This window comes from Telmatherina bonti, assembly GCF_933228915.1.
Source record: "Telmatherina bonti genome assembly, chromosome: 9".
Classification (NCBI taxonomy): Eukaryota; Metazoa; Chordata; class Actinopteri; order Atheriniformes; family Telmatherinidae; genus Telmatherina; species Telmatherina bonti.
Window position 1 is genome coordinate 6,434,955 of NC_136627.1, and position 16,484 is coordinate 6,451,438.

The window sequence follows — 16,484 nt, forward strand, 5'->3', positions numbered from 1 at the left end:
GGTGAAAGGCAGAATAAGTTCTAGACCAGGGGTATTCAGCTCGGTCCTACGAGGTCTGCAATACAACTGGTTTTCTATGTATCCCTGCTCTAACACAGCTGAGTCAAATTAATAGTGTTTGTGCAGTACCTGATAGGCATGGATCATCAGGCCTTCACCCTGATGATCCATGCCTTCATCAGGGTGAAGGCATGGATCAATTTAATTTAATTTAGGTGTGTTGAAGCAGGACTAGATGGGAAATCTGCTGGAATTGCGGATATTTTTAAGAACCAAGTTGAACACACACATCAGCAGTCTATCACAGAAATACAAACAACCACTCAAACATTCTTCAAGGGGAATTTAGACACAAGTTAACTTAACATGCAAGTTTTTGGACTACAGGAGTAATGTAATACCAGAGAGAACCCACTCATGCACAGGAAAAACATGAACCTCTTTTCTGTGAGGTGGTGGTACTAACCACCACACCACCCTGCAGACCCTTATTACGTTTTATCTGAAATAGAAAGTCTTGTAAATTACTTGTCCAGTTTTGTTAAGTCTGTGTTTTTGTCCAGGCGACATCCTCGGTCGGGCCCTGAAGAACCTGGATGCACTGCTGAGTATGCCGCATGGTTGTGGAGAGCAGAATGTGGCTCTTCTGGCCACCAACATCTACATCCTCCATTACCTAAAGAACACAAAGCAGCTGACCGTAGCCATCAGGGTGAAGGCATCTGACTTCCTGACAGGTTAAGTCTCTTTCATCTTCTTAGAAGGAATTCTGACTATAAGGGATGATAGAACTCATGGCATAAACATTTGTTTTAGCTGTAAATACATTATAATAAATATATTCCACTCCATTCCATTTTTATTCATTTTCAACACATAAGTTTGCTCGTTTGCCACCATTGTTGCAAACACTGAGTACATTCTGAGTAACGATGTATAACAGTTGGTGTGATTTCGGCACTATATCGCAATTTATTGGGTCAATGTCTTCAATGTGAATCAAAACAAACTGATCGAGAAAATAAAATAAAAATGACTGAATATATAGTTAGTATTTATAAAATAATGTCATATATATATATATATATATATATATATATATATATATATATATATATATATATATATATTTATATATATATATATATATATATATATATATATATATATATAATAATCCATAAAATTTACTACTATAATTTTTTATTATTTGTTCATCACTGAGGTAAAATTGGTCATTATATGTAGGTGTACATATTAAATTTCATACTATACTAGTTTATTCTTCAGTGTGTGGCAGTGTGTTGGGTGACTCTCCTTATGTCTACTGAAGTGATAAATACTATCCTCGTTTATAAATATACTAGAAAACAGCCTTTCAATAGGTTCTACTGTAATGGACACGATGCATCAAAGGGTTAAAGCCAACGAGTGCTGTCGATGTGGTACTGATTCTGTTTTGTTGTCTAGGTTACCAAAGACAGCTGAACTACAAGGATAAAGAAGGGGCATACAGCACGTTTGGATCAGGACCGGGGAACACCTGGTGAAAATATTTATATTCATTACACAACAAATCCTTTTCATGACATACCTGACATACTAGTTAAACTAGCTGTGCTACAGCTGCTTCCAGCATGACATTAGTAAAGAGATTTAAATAGATTTACAGACAAAGTGATTCTATGACTACTATAAAACATGACTATTATGTAGAGAAACTACACTCTGAAGTCTCAGAAAAAACATGAAAAAGTAGAAGAAAAATTAAAAACTTAATATTTATGCTGATTAATATAGATTTTTTGTTTTGGCTTTTTCTTGTTTTCTCCAGCATGACATTTACAATTATGTAGTTTGGCAGAACATCTGGTTTGTATCCAACGTGTAGAAATCACGAAAGTCACCATTTTTCCTGGAAAAGGATATCCTAAGGTTAAACTGGTGTGAAGAAGTGCCTTCCTGATTTCTTATTTTGACGTGTTTATCACACTTAAATGCTCCATATCATAAAACAAACTTACTGGACATAGATAGCACAAAATGCAGTTTTTAAATCAAGGCTTTAGTTATCAATATCCGAGCCAAGAGACAATAGACTCATCAACCCTTCTGAGCAGTTAAAGCAAAGCCTATGTGGAAGTGCCAAAAACTGCAGTTCCCATTTCATCCACTAGGGGCTCCAAAACAGAGCAAATCCCCATAGACTCCCATGTTAAAAAGACCAACTTCACAGCAGAAATAAACATGTTTACAGCCTGGTACAAATAACATTTAATATGTCAGGTTTACCTTCATGACAATTGTGGAGGGGAGTGAATTTTTTTCTAACTCCTCCGTTTAGAAGTAATTTTATCTCAAAATTTAGCATAATTTTTTTCATTCTGCATAATTAAGGGTGTATCCTGTTGATTGACAGGTACTCAATATCTTGCTGCAAGAAGGCAGAATATAGCACAACCATAGTTTTTAGCGGGTTAACTGCATGCTTTAGCTTGAACCCGCAAACCTCCATTAGCTGGTTAGCTCCTGTTAGCTCCAGGTTAGCTCAGATAGCTCTTATCTACAGGCAGGTCGAAGTTTGATAGATGTCAATCATCCATCCCAACGTTCACAACCCCCCTTACTGCTCTACCTCTTTGCCTGATTTTCGGGAGAGATGACATGTGTGATGCTGCCAAGATGGTGATGATGGGAACTGCTCATCAAGCTTCAGTTCAGCTCTTCAGAAATCTACGGGCTCTGTAAAAAAGTTATAAAAAAGTTATAAGCTATTGCCCCCTAAACTTAATAAGTGGTTGGCCCACCTTCAACAGCAGCAAGTGCAATCAAGTGTTGGCGCTAATTGGCTGGACAGAGTCCATTACAGCATTGTGGAGGAATTTTAGCCTGTTTTCTTTGCAGAATTGTTGTAATTCAAATACATTCATCCATGAACCACGTTATCTCAGTCAGATTCAGGTCAGCACTTTGACTAGATCACAACAAAATCTTAATTTTGTTTTTCTTAAGCTTCAGTGGTGAACGTGCTGGTGTGTTTTGGTTCAATGTCATGCAGAAACGTACTTCAGCTTATGGTCATGAACAGATGACTGGCCATTCACCGTGTGGAATTCATAGTTCTATTTACCACAACAAGTGTGTTTGCCCTGTGATGGACTGGCAACCTGGCAACCTGTCCAGGGTGTGCCCTGCCTCTCGCCTCATGATTGCTGAGATATGCTCCAGTTTTACTACAAACCAGAAATGAACTAAGCAGTTTTGAAAATAAATAAATTAATGTTGTTTCTTCTCCGAAATGCTGTCTTACTTTTATGCCAGATGTACTGGGACACATACCTTCTAAAAGTCCAGCTGTTTTGTCATCGGTCCACAGTATTTACACAAAAGTCAAGATGTTTTCTGGCTCAGAAAGAGCTTGTATGATGTAGTTTATATGTTATATGTGCTCGTTCCAGGGACGCTCTTATTCAGCTGGACTTAAATACTTAAATAGGCAATGACAGTGAGATCTGAAGGGGTGTGACTTGGAGAAATCTGAGTGATGTATCATTATTGGACTTCTATGCTCACTTTAAATTGTTTATAATGAACACAATATTAAATAAACTATAAAGGCCCATTTTCACTGAGTTCGTGTGCAGCATGATGGACTACTAGGCCCCTTTTTTTTTCCATATACTGTCTATTTAACTGTTTTTATTCAAGCTTTTATTGTTAATTTATTTTATTAACCTGTACATTACTTTTGTATGGTCTATGAAAGTGTTCTATAAATAAAGTTTTGATTGATTGATTGATTGTTGTGCTTCGGCAAGATGGAAGTATTGAATGATGGATTGATTGATTGATTCTTGTGTTTGGGCAAGATGGAAGGATGAATGGGAGACTGACAGGCAGATCAGTGTGGCATCTGCAGCAATGTCGTCTCTGTTTTGGTTTGTTGTGGTGAAAAAGAAGATGAATCAAAAGGTGAAGCTCTTGTTTTACTGGTCAGTCAATGCTCCAACCCTCACATATGGTCACGAGCTGTGGGTGGATCATGAATAGAAGAGCTGAAAGGAGTTTCCACGGAGTGTGATCGGGCTGTCCCTTAGAGACAGTATGAGAAGCTTGGTCATCTGGGAAGGACTCAGAGTAGAGCTGCTGTTCCTGAGCATCCAGTAGAGCTAGATATGGTAACATGGGCGTCTGGTTTGGATGCCCCCTGGATGGATTGCAGATGAGGTATTCCAGATACATTCCACTGTTAGGAGACCCTCTGGAGAGACCTTAGGGAAGTCCCAGGACATGCTGGAGGAACTACATCTACAGATCCGGGGAGCCTTAAAAAAGAAAGAAAATTAGTCTTTTCCAACATCATAGCAAGCATGATGGTCTGACTGATGTTATGTGCAGAAAAAAAGCGTTGAGAGAGGATAAAATACTACAGATGAAAAGCAGAAGTTCAATCGAGTCAGACACACAACAGAGAACATCCAGTGGCTTTACCAGTAAAATGAAGCTTGCAATAATTAGGAGCACCTGTAATAGACAAACAAGTAAATAAAAAAATCATGAATTAAAGCAAAAACCCAAGTTCCCCTGCTCCCCCCTCCTTCCCATCCAATGCTTAACTCAAGCAAATGCATCCACTTGCTTAACTCACATTAATTATCAATCATGTTTTGTTCTTTGGTTTGTTGCTTGACAGCATAACTCAGTAAAGGTAAACTTTTCTTGGTTTTTCACAGGCTCACTGCTTTTGTACTGAAGACTTTTTTCCTAGCTCAGTCGTTCATTTATATTGACCCCACAACAATTAATCAATCCAGAACGTGGCTGCAACTTCAACAACAACGAAATGGCTGTTTCAGAAAATCAGGAAAACTCTTCAACAATAAAATGAAGGTGAAGTGACAGATCTTCTTATCCTGTGATTTTGTTTGCTTGTGTGTTTTATTGTCCTTTTGCTTACTTTTCTTTTTTACATTGATAAACTTGCTGTGGCACTTAAATCATCATCTTTTTAAAGAATGGTTGAGAAGATGATTTATAGGGCCTGAGACTGTCATTCATAGATCAGCTGTAAATGATAGCGGCATTGTTCACAATTTGCATTATGATGATTCCTCTCAAAATTATTGTAACAGATTAGCACCATTATTGGGACTCCTGGTTGAGCCGTTACCAGTCAAACCTATCTGCCATTTGCAGATCACACTTACCTATCAAGAAACTCAACCATTAGTGATTTTTGTGTGTAAAGTGATCATACATTGGAGAGATGTGTTACATTTTGTCTCTCCAGGGTGGTGTGTCTGATGAAGTAACACTCAGTGCTTACATCACTGCCGCCTTCCTGGAAATGAACATGTCCACAGATGTAAGTAAAACCTTTTCTTACCTTGTGTAAACTTTTTTATGTTTTACAAAATTGAATGTTTTTCCAAAATAATTCATTCAGCAACTTTGAAAAATATGTAAATTTATTGGAACAAAAAGCAAACTATGTTGTAATGTAAAACTAAATAAAAAATAACGTACTTTATTTATCCCAGGCTAAAATTCAATGTTCAATTTTTCTACAAAAAGAAAAGGTGATAATTAATAAAGAAAGAAGAAGATAGAAGACATCGTTTTGACCTGCAGAGAACAAGCTTTTTTTTTTTTTTTTTTTATCATTCTCTCTTAGTCTTTGTTTCTGATGCTTCTGCCACAGCAGATACTGCAAAGCTGATTGCACTTTCCAAAACAGACTTACAGAAGATATACAACATGGTGCTGACACTGAAAGATCTTAACTAACTTAAATAGCAGTATCTGCTCTGTCCTTGATTGTAAATGCCTCCATGTTGCATTTCCGGACCAGTATGTTGTCGAGCTGAACTCTGAAGTACTTCCTCCACCGCCTCCACCTGTTCTCCCTTGATACGAACTGTCAGGTTGGGCGGTGGGGAAGTGGATCCAAATGCAGAGACAAGGGAACTGGGACACAAACACTGTTTTGTTTACTCTTGTTCCTCCAGATGTTAAAGATCAAGATGAAGTGTGTGTTTCTGTACCATCTCACATATTGTTGTATTGTTTGTGCTTTTTGTCAATAGCTCTCTCTGTCTCCATCCCTGTAGATTTCTTTCTTGATGTTTGTAGCTTTTCAGGTCATTGGTGGTCAGAGGTTTGTAACTGAAAAAAGCTCACTGTTATTGTTGGCACGATGCTGTCCACACACAAGTTGGTATAAACTCTCATGGCACCAATGTCCACTCCATGCGGTTCATGTGGTCCTTCATATCTTGTGCCATGGTCTTCATCTCCTGAGCTTTGGCTTTTATCTCTTACACCATTCTTACACCATGCCTATTAACCCACTCATGCATATAAGCCACAAACGTATTCAGTCCATGATGCAGCTTCTTAGCCTTCAACACTCTCATTGCTTCATAAACCTCAGCCTACAACAATGCCCTGACTTCAAGTGCTTCAACTCCACACACTACCTCCCAGGTTCATGCCTTCATGCAAGATCCCAAATTGACATTGTTGTGGTGTGCAAGCAACACTTGTTTCTGTTCTTGGATGGGAATACCTTGCAGAGTCTCTTAGGGAGTCCAAGAAAACAGCCTAACCTCCAAATTTTTGTGCAGCCCAGATGGTTTTGCCTTGCTTCGACAGGTACAAGGCTGCTGTTCTTCTTGTATCTCCTTGATCTGTTCCTACTTCTGTGTTCAAAAGGCCCTTTTTGGCTTTTCCACTTTGATTTCAGCTAGTCTGACATCTGGCCACCTCTGTGAAAAATCCTTCTCCCTCCATCACTGGACCTCTGGTTGCTTAGCTGTCAGAGCCCAGACTGGACTTTGTAAAGGATTCCTGCTTTGTCAACCCTGCTAGCTGTGGATACGTAGAATAAGGAACCCTTGTCTAACGTGACTCCTCAGTCCTTCATCAGCTCTTCCGAGCATCCACTCTTATGGAGTAGTCTACCCTTTTGACCAGTCTCCCTTGTGCCTCTGGCCTGGTCACTTCTGCCAACTGAGCCTCAGTTGATAACCTATTAAATATTCAATCTTTTCTGTTATTCTTTTAACATGTTAAAGGATTCTGTGGTGAAGAAGAGCCTCTCATGCCTCAGAGAGTCCATGAATGATCTTAGTAACACCTACACTACCGCTCTGCTAGCATACGTCTTCACGCTGGGAAGGGACATGCAGACTCGTTCTTATCTTCTGCAACACCTCGATACAGTGGCAATAAGAGAGGGTGAGTGATCATTGTGATGTAAATCATAACAAATTGTGATTTCTGAATCTAACTAATTGCATGGTTGTTTTCAGGGGGTCTCATCCACTGGTCCCAGACAGCAGCAGAAACATCAGACTCCCTGGCAGTGGAAATCACCTCCTATGTGCTGATTGCCAAACTCAGTGCTCCCTTCTCTGCTGAGGACCTGGGCTACTCCTCAAGCATTGTTAGGTGGCTGACTGGGCAGCAGAATCGATATGGAAGCTTCTCCTCCCTCCAGGTACTACAACAAACTTTTATTCTATGATTTCTTGGTGCTCTGGTGCCCCTTGATTGTATTGCTGAATTATTTTTCAGCAGCCTTACTGATACAAAACTGTCCAGTTGACGATGGGTAATATGAATTACCATTAATGATATGTAATGCCTGAGAAGGGCTTAGTGTATATTTATACTCTCTTTATGTGTGCAAATAGTACACCCATTTTCAAACATGAAGCATTACTGCCCACATACTCCCTACACATTGGCATTAGCATGGTTGCACTAGAGGGCAGTTCAGAGTTTACTTCTAAGTCTGTTTTTGACAATAAACAACATAGCGATGGCAAGTGAAAAGGAAATTCTCATAAAGAAACATAGACTTTATTACCCAGTAGAGGCTATACTACCCTTCAAGGATCTGTATAGCCAATAACACCTAAACCACAATGGCTGACTTCCAGTAGTGCCATGCTGTAGCTGTAGACAGAATGTGTGGCTTCTGCAAAAACCAATAAAAACTAGTTTTTAACTAAGGTTAAACAAAAAAAAAAAAAAGAGTACATTTTAAAAATAAGGAGACAACTGGAGATTTTGGATTAAAAAATGATGAAGCTACAGATGTTTGATGGAAAGTGCAAAAGACAAATGCATTAAAGCAACAAAGGCAAGAAGCCTGCAGACTGAGTGCCCACGGTCGGCTAGCAGTGAAATCAAATCGGTTAAACTAGGGGTAAATTAACAAAAGCCCTTTTGATTAGAATCCTAGACAACCTGCTCGGAGAGTCCCTTTTGTTTTGGGTATCATGAATGTGCAAACTAAGTCTGATACAGATCAAAGAAGCAAAGCTTAGACCTTGGTCAAAATGGAAAAAAGAGCTTCCTTGAAGATGTCCTTACAATCACTGCCCTTTACAACAAAAGCAGAACAAAGAGATCTCAAGACCAAGAATTATTCGATAAAGGAAACAATGAAAATATGGTCAACCACAGAAAAGAAATTTAATCTATTGAGCTCAGTGAGTAAAATCACTGAAATTGCAAAAAAAAAAATTTTTTTTTTTTTACCATGTAGTATGGACAAAAGTTTGAGGAAATGGACAATGAAATAATATTTATTGCCCCTTGGAATCCTGTCACTCAAACATTTTCCTCCAAACCAAGACCAAGATGGTGGTATGTAGAGGTGAAAAAAACCTCTTCCCAGATAAATAAACATGTAAATTATCTAACAAGTTTCGTCACTGGCTCTTTTAAGAGTGTTGTATTAATTATTTTAAACCATTTGTATAATCTACAGACACAAGACTGCATGATGTCGCTTGCCTTTTTATGCCATTTGTATAGAGCAGTTAGCTGCAATGATCAGATCTTGTGACAGTATTGAAAGTATTAAGATTGAGAAAGAGGAATATCTTGTATCATTCTGTGCTGATGATATGTTGTTATCCATTTATGATCCCTCATATCAGTGGTTCCCAAACTTTTTGTACAGGGCCGTCTTCTCATCGACGACCATAATGCCAAGCATGTGTCTTCTTCTTCTTCTTCATTTCTTTTGTCACCTGCATGTTAGCTGTGCTGCTCAACACTGGCAATTTATCTGCAAGCTGTCTGAAAACACAATAAACATAGAAAACTCTGTCCACATTCATCTTTAATGTTGAGTATACATATTTTAACACACTTACTAAAATTTACATTAAAATCTTTATTAAAATGTCAGTCAATGTGTTCTTCTACAACTCATCATGGCATCCTCATATTTTCCTAGTCTGTGTGCTTGTGATTATTTTTGAAGATAATTTCACAACTGATGAATTTTTTATCCTCAAAAATGTGCGTTTTGGTTAAATTAGATTTTAAGAATCCCTTTTTAGCTTCACTTTCCTGTGCCATTAGGATACGTTGTGCCTATAAAAAGAAGATAATTCAGTTCACAAACCAATCACATATATACATTTATCCATTTATCCTCACAGTGATGCATTATGTCCTGATAGACTTTTGTAGTAGTTACGTGTCTGATGTAAATAGTACTCGGAAGTTAAAGTTTTAGGCTTTAAAACAGCAGGTTTTCTACTTAGAACTTTGTAGCTTATTTATTTATCCTCTTACAGAATTGTGTTTATTTCCGTTTTTGTGTTTGTGATGTAGGACACGGTGGTGGCTCTTCAGGCTCTGGCTCTTTACTCCACCCTGGTGTTCAGTCCTGAGGGTTCGAGCACAGTGACGGTGCGGTCTCCCAGTGGCCAGATGATGTTTGATGTTACTCCGCTCAACAAACTGCTCTACCAGGAGAAGACGCTGCACTATCTGAAGGGAAAGATTGTCCTGGAAGTAAAAGGAACTGCATGTGCCACAGCGCAGGTCAGTGACTGTCCAGGTCCTGTTTCAGATGAAGACTGACATCTATTTCTGTTATTTAAAAAAGGAGAAAACATTTTCCGATAACTTAAACTATTATTTTATTGCAGTAGTGCAGCCATTTAAATACCTGTTCTTTTACATTTGAAATGATGGAAGATATTTGGGAATTAAATTTTTTTTTTTTAAATTAGGCTTTAATAGATAAATAATCAAGAAACCACTTTCCTGCCAGCATAAACTGGAATCCTCGGTTACCTGTTTTGCAGGTTTCTCTTCGCTACAACATCCCGACGCCCTCCGATGTCACCAGTCTGAGGCTGGAGGTCAGACCAGAGGTTGTCTCTACCAGCAAGGGACTCAAAGTCCTTCTGCAGATCACATCACTGTAAGTAATCATCTCTGTGGTAACACACGTGACGGAGGAAGGTTTCTCAGCATATTATTACCTAACAGTGGATGAATGTGAGACATGCAGGAGTTGCTTCTCATCCAATCCACATTTAACTTTATGGTGATCTTTTAAAGTAAATTTGATCAGTAGTTCAAAGTTTTTCTTTGGCTATTTCTATCTGCATCCTATAGATGTCTATGAATAGACGAAACAAAGAAAGTTTGACTTAGAGAAAATGTAAAATGTAAGAAACTGGACATATTGGGAGAAAATAAGAAGATCTAGGCCTTAGTAGCTGTGTTTCCATTCCATTTTTTTTCACAAAATAAAAGCGATATTTATAAGTTTTGACTAATTACTAAGAATAATTTATTTATTATAACAATTGCAATTTGCAGGTGTTTCCATTGACCAGTGTTGAGTGCATAAGCCTCAGTTCTCATAAAATCTGTGAGACCGATGAGATTTTACAAGAATTTTGGCTAATGCAAAGTAGCCATGCAGCGTTGTTTTGAGGTTTTTGTAGTTGATGCAGAATGCAGAATTTGCAACGGCTTTTCGAAGCTTCTCTCCCTCATATTATTTTCTACAACTCTGAAATTTGCTGATGTTTGTTTCACACTGCAGTATCTTTACTGGAAATGAACTGGTCATGCCAACCCAAGTCAAATTTGGAGACACATAAATGTTTCCATTACATTTTGTGATATATTCCTCTTATCAAAGCATCTGATAGCATAAATTTTTTTTTGCAATATTTGAGACTTATTTCGATATGCAGGTGTTTCCATTAGCATTTTTTTATTGCACTATTTAGTTTTTGCACAATTCCAGGTGTAATGGAAATGCTCATTGAAAGTGATATTCTGAAGAGATAGGAACAAATCCAGCAAAGATCCGAACCGGGAGAGATGCATCAAGACCTTTAGTTGATTGATCTTCTCTTGTCCGAAGCCTCATCAGAAATGGTTTCCATGGCAACTTGGCTGTCAAGAAGCCATTGCTACAGAAGGAAAACTAAAATAAAAGGTTTAATTCAAGAGCTTAACTGAAAATCAGCAGCAGAAGGTTGGATGGAGGGATGGATCCTTTCCAGGATGTGGACCTTGACATTATAATGAAACAAAAGGCAGCCAACATCACAGTTTGTCATTTTCCTGATGGATCAACTCATTTTTAATGTTCCATTACAGATACAGCGGAGAAGAGAAAAATACAAACATGATGATCCTAAAACTCGACCTGCTGTCTGGATTTAAGGCAGACCCAAAGTCTTTGGTAAAAGTAAGTGAACAGAGGTGTTCTAGGAAAGAGTCTCCGTTGTCATAGCGACAATGGTAATAAGGCAGCTGGATGTTGTCCTCTCACAGCTCAAGGAAGCTCCGCTGGTGAACTATGTCGAAGACAAGAAGGATTACATCTTGGTGTACTTCGATGAGGTGAGAGGAGTTTAGAGCACTGAATCATGCATGATGCTTGAATGAATTGCCAGCGATGTGATCTGAGTTCCTGTTTGTTCAGTTTTTTAAGGGTGTAACCATCAATCACAGCTTGGTGCTCGTACAGCACAACTCAGTGCAGAACCTCAAACCAGCAACTGCGATACTCTACGACTCCTACCAGCCAAGTAAATCCCTAAATCTGCTGAAGTTTTAATTTTACAAGCTGAATTTCACATTGTTTCAACTAGTTGTTTCTTCACTCAGGTAACCAAGCTCAGACAGAATACACGGTGCTGACTACAGGTAACAAACTATAATCACACAGAAACCCAAAATACTCCCTGCAAAATGTGATATATTACCTAAAAATGCTCCTTCTAACCTCCTTCTCTCAGTATTGCTTTTTTTTTTTTTTTTTTGTTATTAAACACCATCCAACATTTTTTTTTTTCAAAATGTCTCTCATGCATGACCTGTGCATGAAAATAATCTTCCTATTAACATGGATGTAATATGAGTGTCATTTGCTTTAAATTGTTTTTGTTTTTATTAAAATTCCAGTTTATAACTTTTGATAAAAGTAAAACGGTTTTTATTTTGTAGATCTGATGGTGAGAATCAACATATTTTATACTTTATAAAATACATGTGTAAAACAAAAAAGGGTTTGATTATTTCTCCCCCTGCTATTGGCACAATTTTGGGCGCTACCAACATGTGTAGCTGTGTTTTGTACTACCTCCATGTGACGGATGTCTAATCAGGCTTTTCAGCCATAATGAATGCAACATGTGATGTTATTAAAGGAGAGAAATCATTGACCAAACACACATTTTTGTGCCAGTTTATATCAGCCAAGACGGTTGAATTTAGTTTTTTTTTTTTTTTTAATAAGTCTGAGGAGCTGATGCAGATCTTAAATCACAAGAAGTGATTTGTCCTATTAGTTCAACATATATGTTCTGACTAAATTTTTCTTTTGCAGTTTGAAGAGTGAGCAGTGATCAGCCCCCAAGTAGAAACTGCTGATTTCTTCCAATTAACTTTACATACATTGGATAAATTTATCTGTCTTTATGTCATCTTACACATATTTGCTTCTTAGTGATGCAATACGACTCCTTTGCAGCCGTGTAAGTTTTGCATTTGTCTATAAGAAACTTATATATGATGAACAACAAAATACATAAACTGACCTGAAGTGTTTGCTTGTTTGTACCGGGATTTTCTCAAATTGGTTTTGCAATTGTGTTGTGATTTTAATTATATATAACTACTAGTCAAATGTTTGCAGACACGTTCCCATTGGATTTAATGGGAATGTGTATCCAAAGTTTATATTATATATAATATATATTTCAGTTCAGATGATGAAGAATGCTTACAAATGGTGAAAAGGAGACTTAAGAAAGTTCCCTGTTTAAGTCTTTTCCTTGCATTAAAGTTAAAACAAAACTCTTTCACTAATAAAATGCCAGCCTCATTTCATAGTTTTTTTTATTTTTTTATTGCAGTTTCTCTTTTTCTTTTTTTTTTATCATTGATGCAATCAGTTGGTTTCTATTAAAGGATATGTATAAATTGGCTCGAAATGATGTGTATGTTGATTCGTGTATGTAAAGTGTCCTGTGACAACATTGTTGCGCTATACAAATAAAGTTGAATTGAATTGAATTTTTAATTTTTAACCAGAAACCAGATATGTAAGGATTAAACGAGGATCCGTGCATTACATGGTTTTCATACATGACGTGGCGTAGAGTTCCTCTAGGAAGTGCATTAAAAACGGGTCTCAATTTATACCATAGTCCCACACAGTAAACGTTTTACAGCAAATGTTCATTTCTGTTTTACAAAACTAGTTAAATATGCCAAAGTATAGGAACTATTTTATGTTGCTTCAATGCACTTTTTATGCTAAATCATTGTTGTCAAGCTACGGCACATTTCTCACCTGTCAAAAGCCAGCTGATCTGAATCAGGTGATTAATGTGCTGCCATGGTGAAGCTGGTAACAGAGTGATATTACAGAGATTTAACTTGCTGACCTACGTGTGAGTATATACAAAAATAATCCAGCGAGTTGGCTTTAAAAATTGACTGACCATGTTATAAAGTATTAATAAAATTAAATGTTTTAAGTCCCATCTAAACATAAGGTGACAATAAAAGATGAGAACTGAGAGTAAACTTTAGAAAATACAATTAATTTGGGGTTCAGTCCATATCAATAAATTATATGTTCTTCGATAAATAAAATGTTTTTCAAACTTGCATGTAATCCCCATAAACATGCCCATAAAAGGTCAAGATTTCAGGCGTATGTGCAGACAGAGACATACAGATGAGAAATTTTCTAAAAAAATTACAAAATTATGAATGAAAACAAAAATGTAATTGTAAAAATGATTTTTGAAGTGTTTACATGATTATAAATGATTACATGATGCTTTAAATTATATAAAAGTACCAACAGGTCATTGTCACGTCGACTTGAACAGCAGCCTGCAGTCTGGTCGCATGAGCACGTCAAGACGCTCGTCTTTCTATTGCCGTGGCTAAAGGGGAAAGTGTAATACAAGTTTGCAATACGTGGATCATTTGAAGATGCGATTCGCCTATGGAGGGAGGGGTGCATATGATGACTACTCCAGGTGAGTGTGATTGGTCTTTTTAAACAGGTGACTGTCAGGTTTTCAAGGTACTGTATGTTCTAACCATCTTAAGTTCCTGTTTCCTGTTTTAATTTGTAGTTTTGCATTATAATGTGTTGGTTTGGCTTCGTATTTCCTGCTCATTAGTTCACCTGGTTTCATTAAACTCATCATGAAATAATACTTGCTAATACCTGCTAATTGTACGGTATCGTTAGACCCTTCAGTTTACTGACCAATCCAAACATTCGGACCCAAAAGGAATTGTTCATGTCTTATATTTTGTAACCTTCTTCTCCCAGCTCCCCTCCTCCCCCTCCAGCAGTGCATATAGCTACATCCTGCATATAAACAGCGTGTTAGGATGAAAATACAAAGTAGTGCAGAAGAAACTCTGAAGGCAAACATGGCTGAGAAAATGCAGGAAGGATTTCCCGACCCAGCTCGGTTTATTTGCCTCCTCCTGCTAAACAGCAGAGAAAGAGAAAATCGTTGGTGGAAAAAGCTGCGAATCAAAAAGATCTCCATCAGTTGTTTCCATTCTCCATAGCTGGATGATCCCTCTCTTCTGCTCTTGGAGGGGGAATTCCAGGAAGGCACGGCGTCCGGACGCCTGTAAGTTGGGAGGGTTTTGGCTGCCTCCCAACGAAGAAACTCAAAGAGGATTATCAACTCGTCTACTGGGTCCATGTCTGGCTGGTTCATTCTGTTATAATTCATGGAGATGCAGACTCAAGTGCAGCATGGAGAGGCAGGGGCAGGGAAAATACTTGCTCATATTTTAGTAACTGAAGCAACAGGAAGAACTACAAGATGCCAAATAGTAAGCAGCAATGAAAACTAAAAACCAGGCAGTGTATATACACAGTAAACATAACTAGACACAGGTGGATTAAATGGACTGAACTAAATGAACCCAGGTGAACTAATGAACGGGAAACAAAGCTTGACAGAAAACACAACTACAAAATACAACAGGAAAGAAGAACTAAAGACTACACACAAAACCTGCATCATGACACTGGTTTTCATCCAAGTTCCTTTGACATGTGGTCATGTCCCTGATAAGTCCAGTAGACCCCCACTTTGGTGAGTAATTATAACCCATCTTTTCATCATTGCTCTCGTCACAGACAAAGTTTGGATTCACTCCTTTTAAATTCTATTCTATTCTATTCTATTACACAAGATCTTCTTTGTCAAGGACTTCCTCACCAGTTTCCACTTAATTTTTGAATAGCTGTAAAATAAGTTAATTTCAGCTGTATGCAATCAAAATCTATTGTAAAATTTTTTTTTGTAATGATACATATCATCCCAGTACAAACGAGAAAGGTCACTGACTTTTTTCTTTTTAAAAGTTAAAGAGCAGACATTATGGGGATGCAGGAGTATGTTTTTGGCAACTATAGGAATAAGGACATGGTCTGCTCAAAACTGCAAGACATGGACTCAACAGAGAGGAACAGATCAACACAGCGAGGCATATAAGTTCATTAAGAGTTTTCTAAAGGATCTCCATAAGGAACCATCCCAAGTCATAAACATTAGAACAGTATCTGGAGCCTGTCTTTCAATCCACGGCTGACCTGCTTAAGTAGCATAACCTGGGTCTTTACCATCCAAAAAAGGACCAGTGTGACACCTGCTGTTCCTTCAAGGCTGGCAATTTGGTAGAGGCCCAAAATCAAGGTTGATTGATTGGGTCTGCAAGCTCTCTATGGGCTCAATTTACGGCCATAAAGATTTTGCAAATGAAAATGAATGTTTGCATTTAATCTCGAAGTTTGCATTTGCAAATCAAGTTTTGCCATCCCAAAAAAAGAACTATCTGCCTAAAAATATATAAGTTTGCAAATGTGCGAGGAGGGATTTGCATGACTGTAAGAAGAATTCGCAATAGGGGAAAGAAATGACTGTTCTCATGAAGTTTAGGGATGCAAAACACAAAGCTGTGGGCAAGACTCTGAGGTTGTGGTTGCGAATTTTGTCCTCGCCTTTACAACTATATCTGATTGGCTGCTGACAAATACAACTGTCCAATCAGAGAGCAGACGACTTCCTATCCTCTGGCACAGCTACAGACTCTTAAAGGGGAGTAAACTTTCAACATGGACGAAGGTGCGAGCACGTCTGTGACTCCAG

The 16,484-nt window shown here is 37.9% G+C and overlaps 1 protein-coding gene across 1 annotated transcript in view; it reads left to right on the forward strand.

The window, feature by feature from the left end:
- The window catches only part of LOC306760686 (alpha-2-macroglobulin-like protein 1), a gene marked incomplete at both ends in the record, with an annotated part of 56,619 nt that extends 41,661 nt beyond the window's left edge, over positions 1 to 14,958 (forward strand). Inside the window, 13 exons of the mRNA XM_079246651.1 lie at positions 564 to 737; positions 1,471 to 1,546; positions 4,734 to 4,890; positions 5,291 to 5,365; positions 7,077 to 7,239; positions 7,314 to 7,501; positions 9,640 to 9,852; positions 10,119 to 10,237; positions 11,437 to 11,527; positions 11,614 to 11,682; positions 11,765 to 11,870; positions 14,367 to 14,386; positions 14,890 to 14,958. Coding sequence (XP_079102777.1) covers positions 564 to 737; positions 1,471 to 1,546; positions 4,734 to 4,890; positions 5,291 to 5,365; positions 7,077 to 7,239; positions 7,314 to 7,501; positions 9,640 to 9,852; positions 10,119 to 10,237; positions 11,437 to 11,527; positions 11,614 to 11,682; positions 11,765 to 11,870; positions 14,367 to 14,386; positions 14,890 to 14,958 — 1,520 coding nt within the window. The remainder of the gene's footprint in view (positions 1 to 563; positions 738 to 1,470; positions 1,547 to 4,733; positions 4,891 to 5,290; positions 5,366 to 7,076; positions 7,240 to 7,313; positions 7,502 to 9,639; positions 9,853 to 10,118; positions 10,238 to 11,436; positions 11,528 to 11,613; positions 11,683 to 11,764; positions 11,871 to 14,366; positions 14,387 to 14,889) is intronic.
- Between the last annotated feature and the right edge of the window lie 1,526 nt (positions 14,959 to 16,484).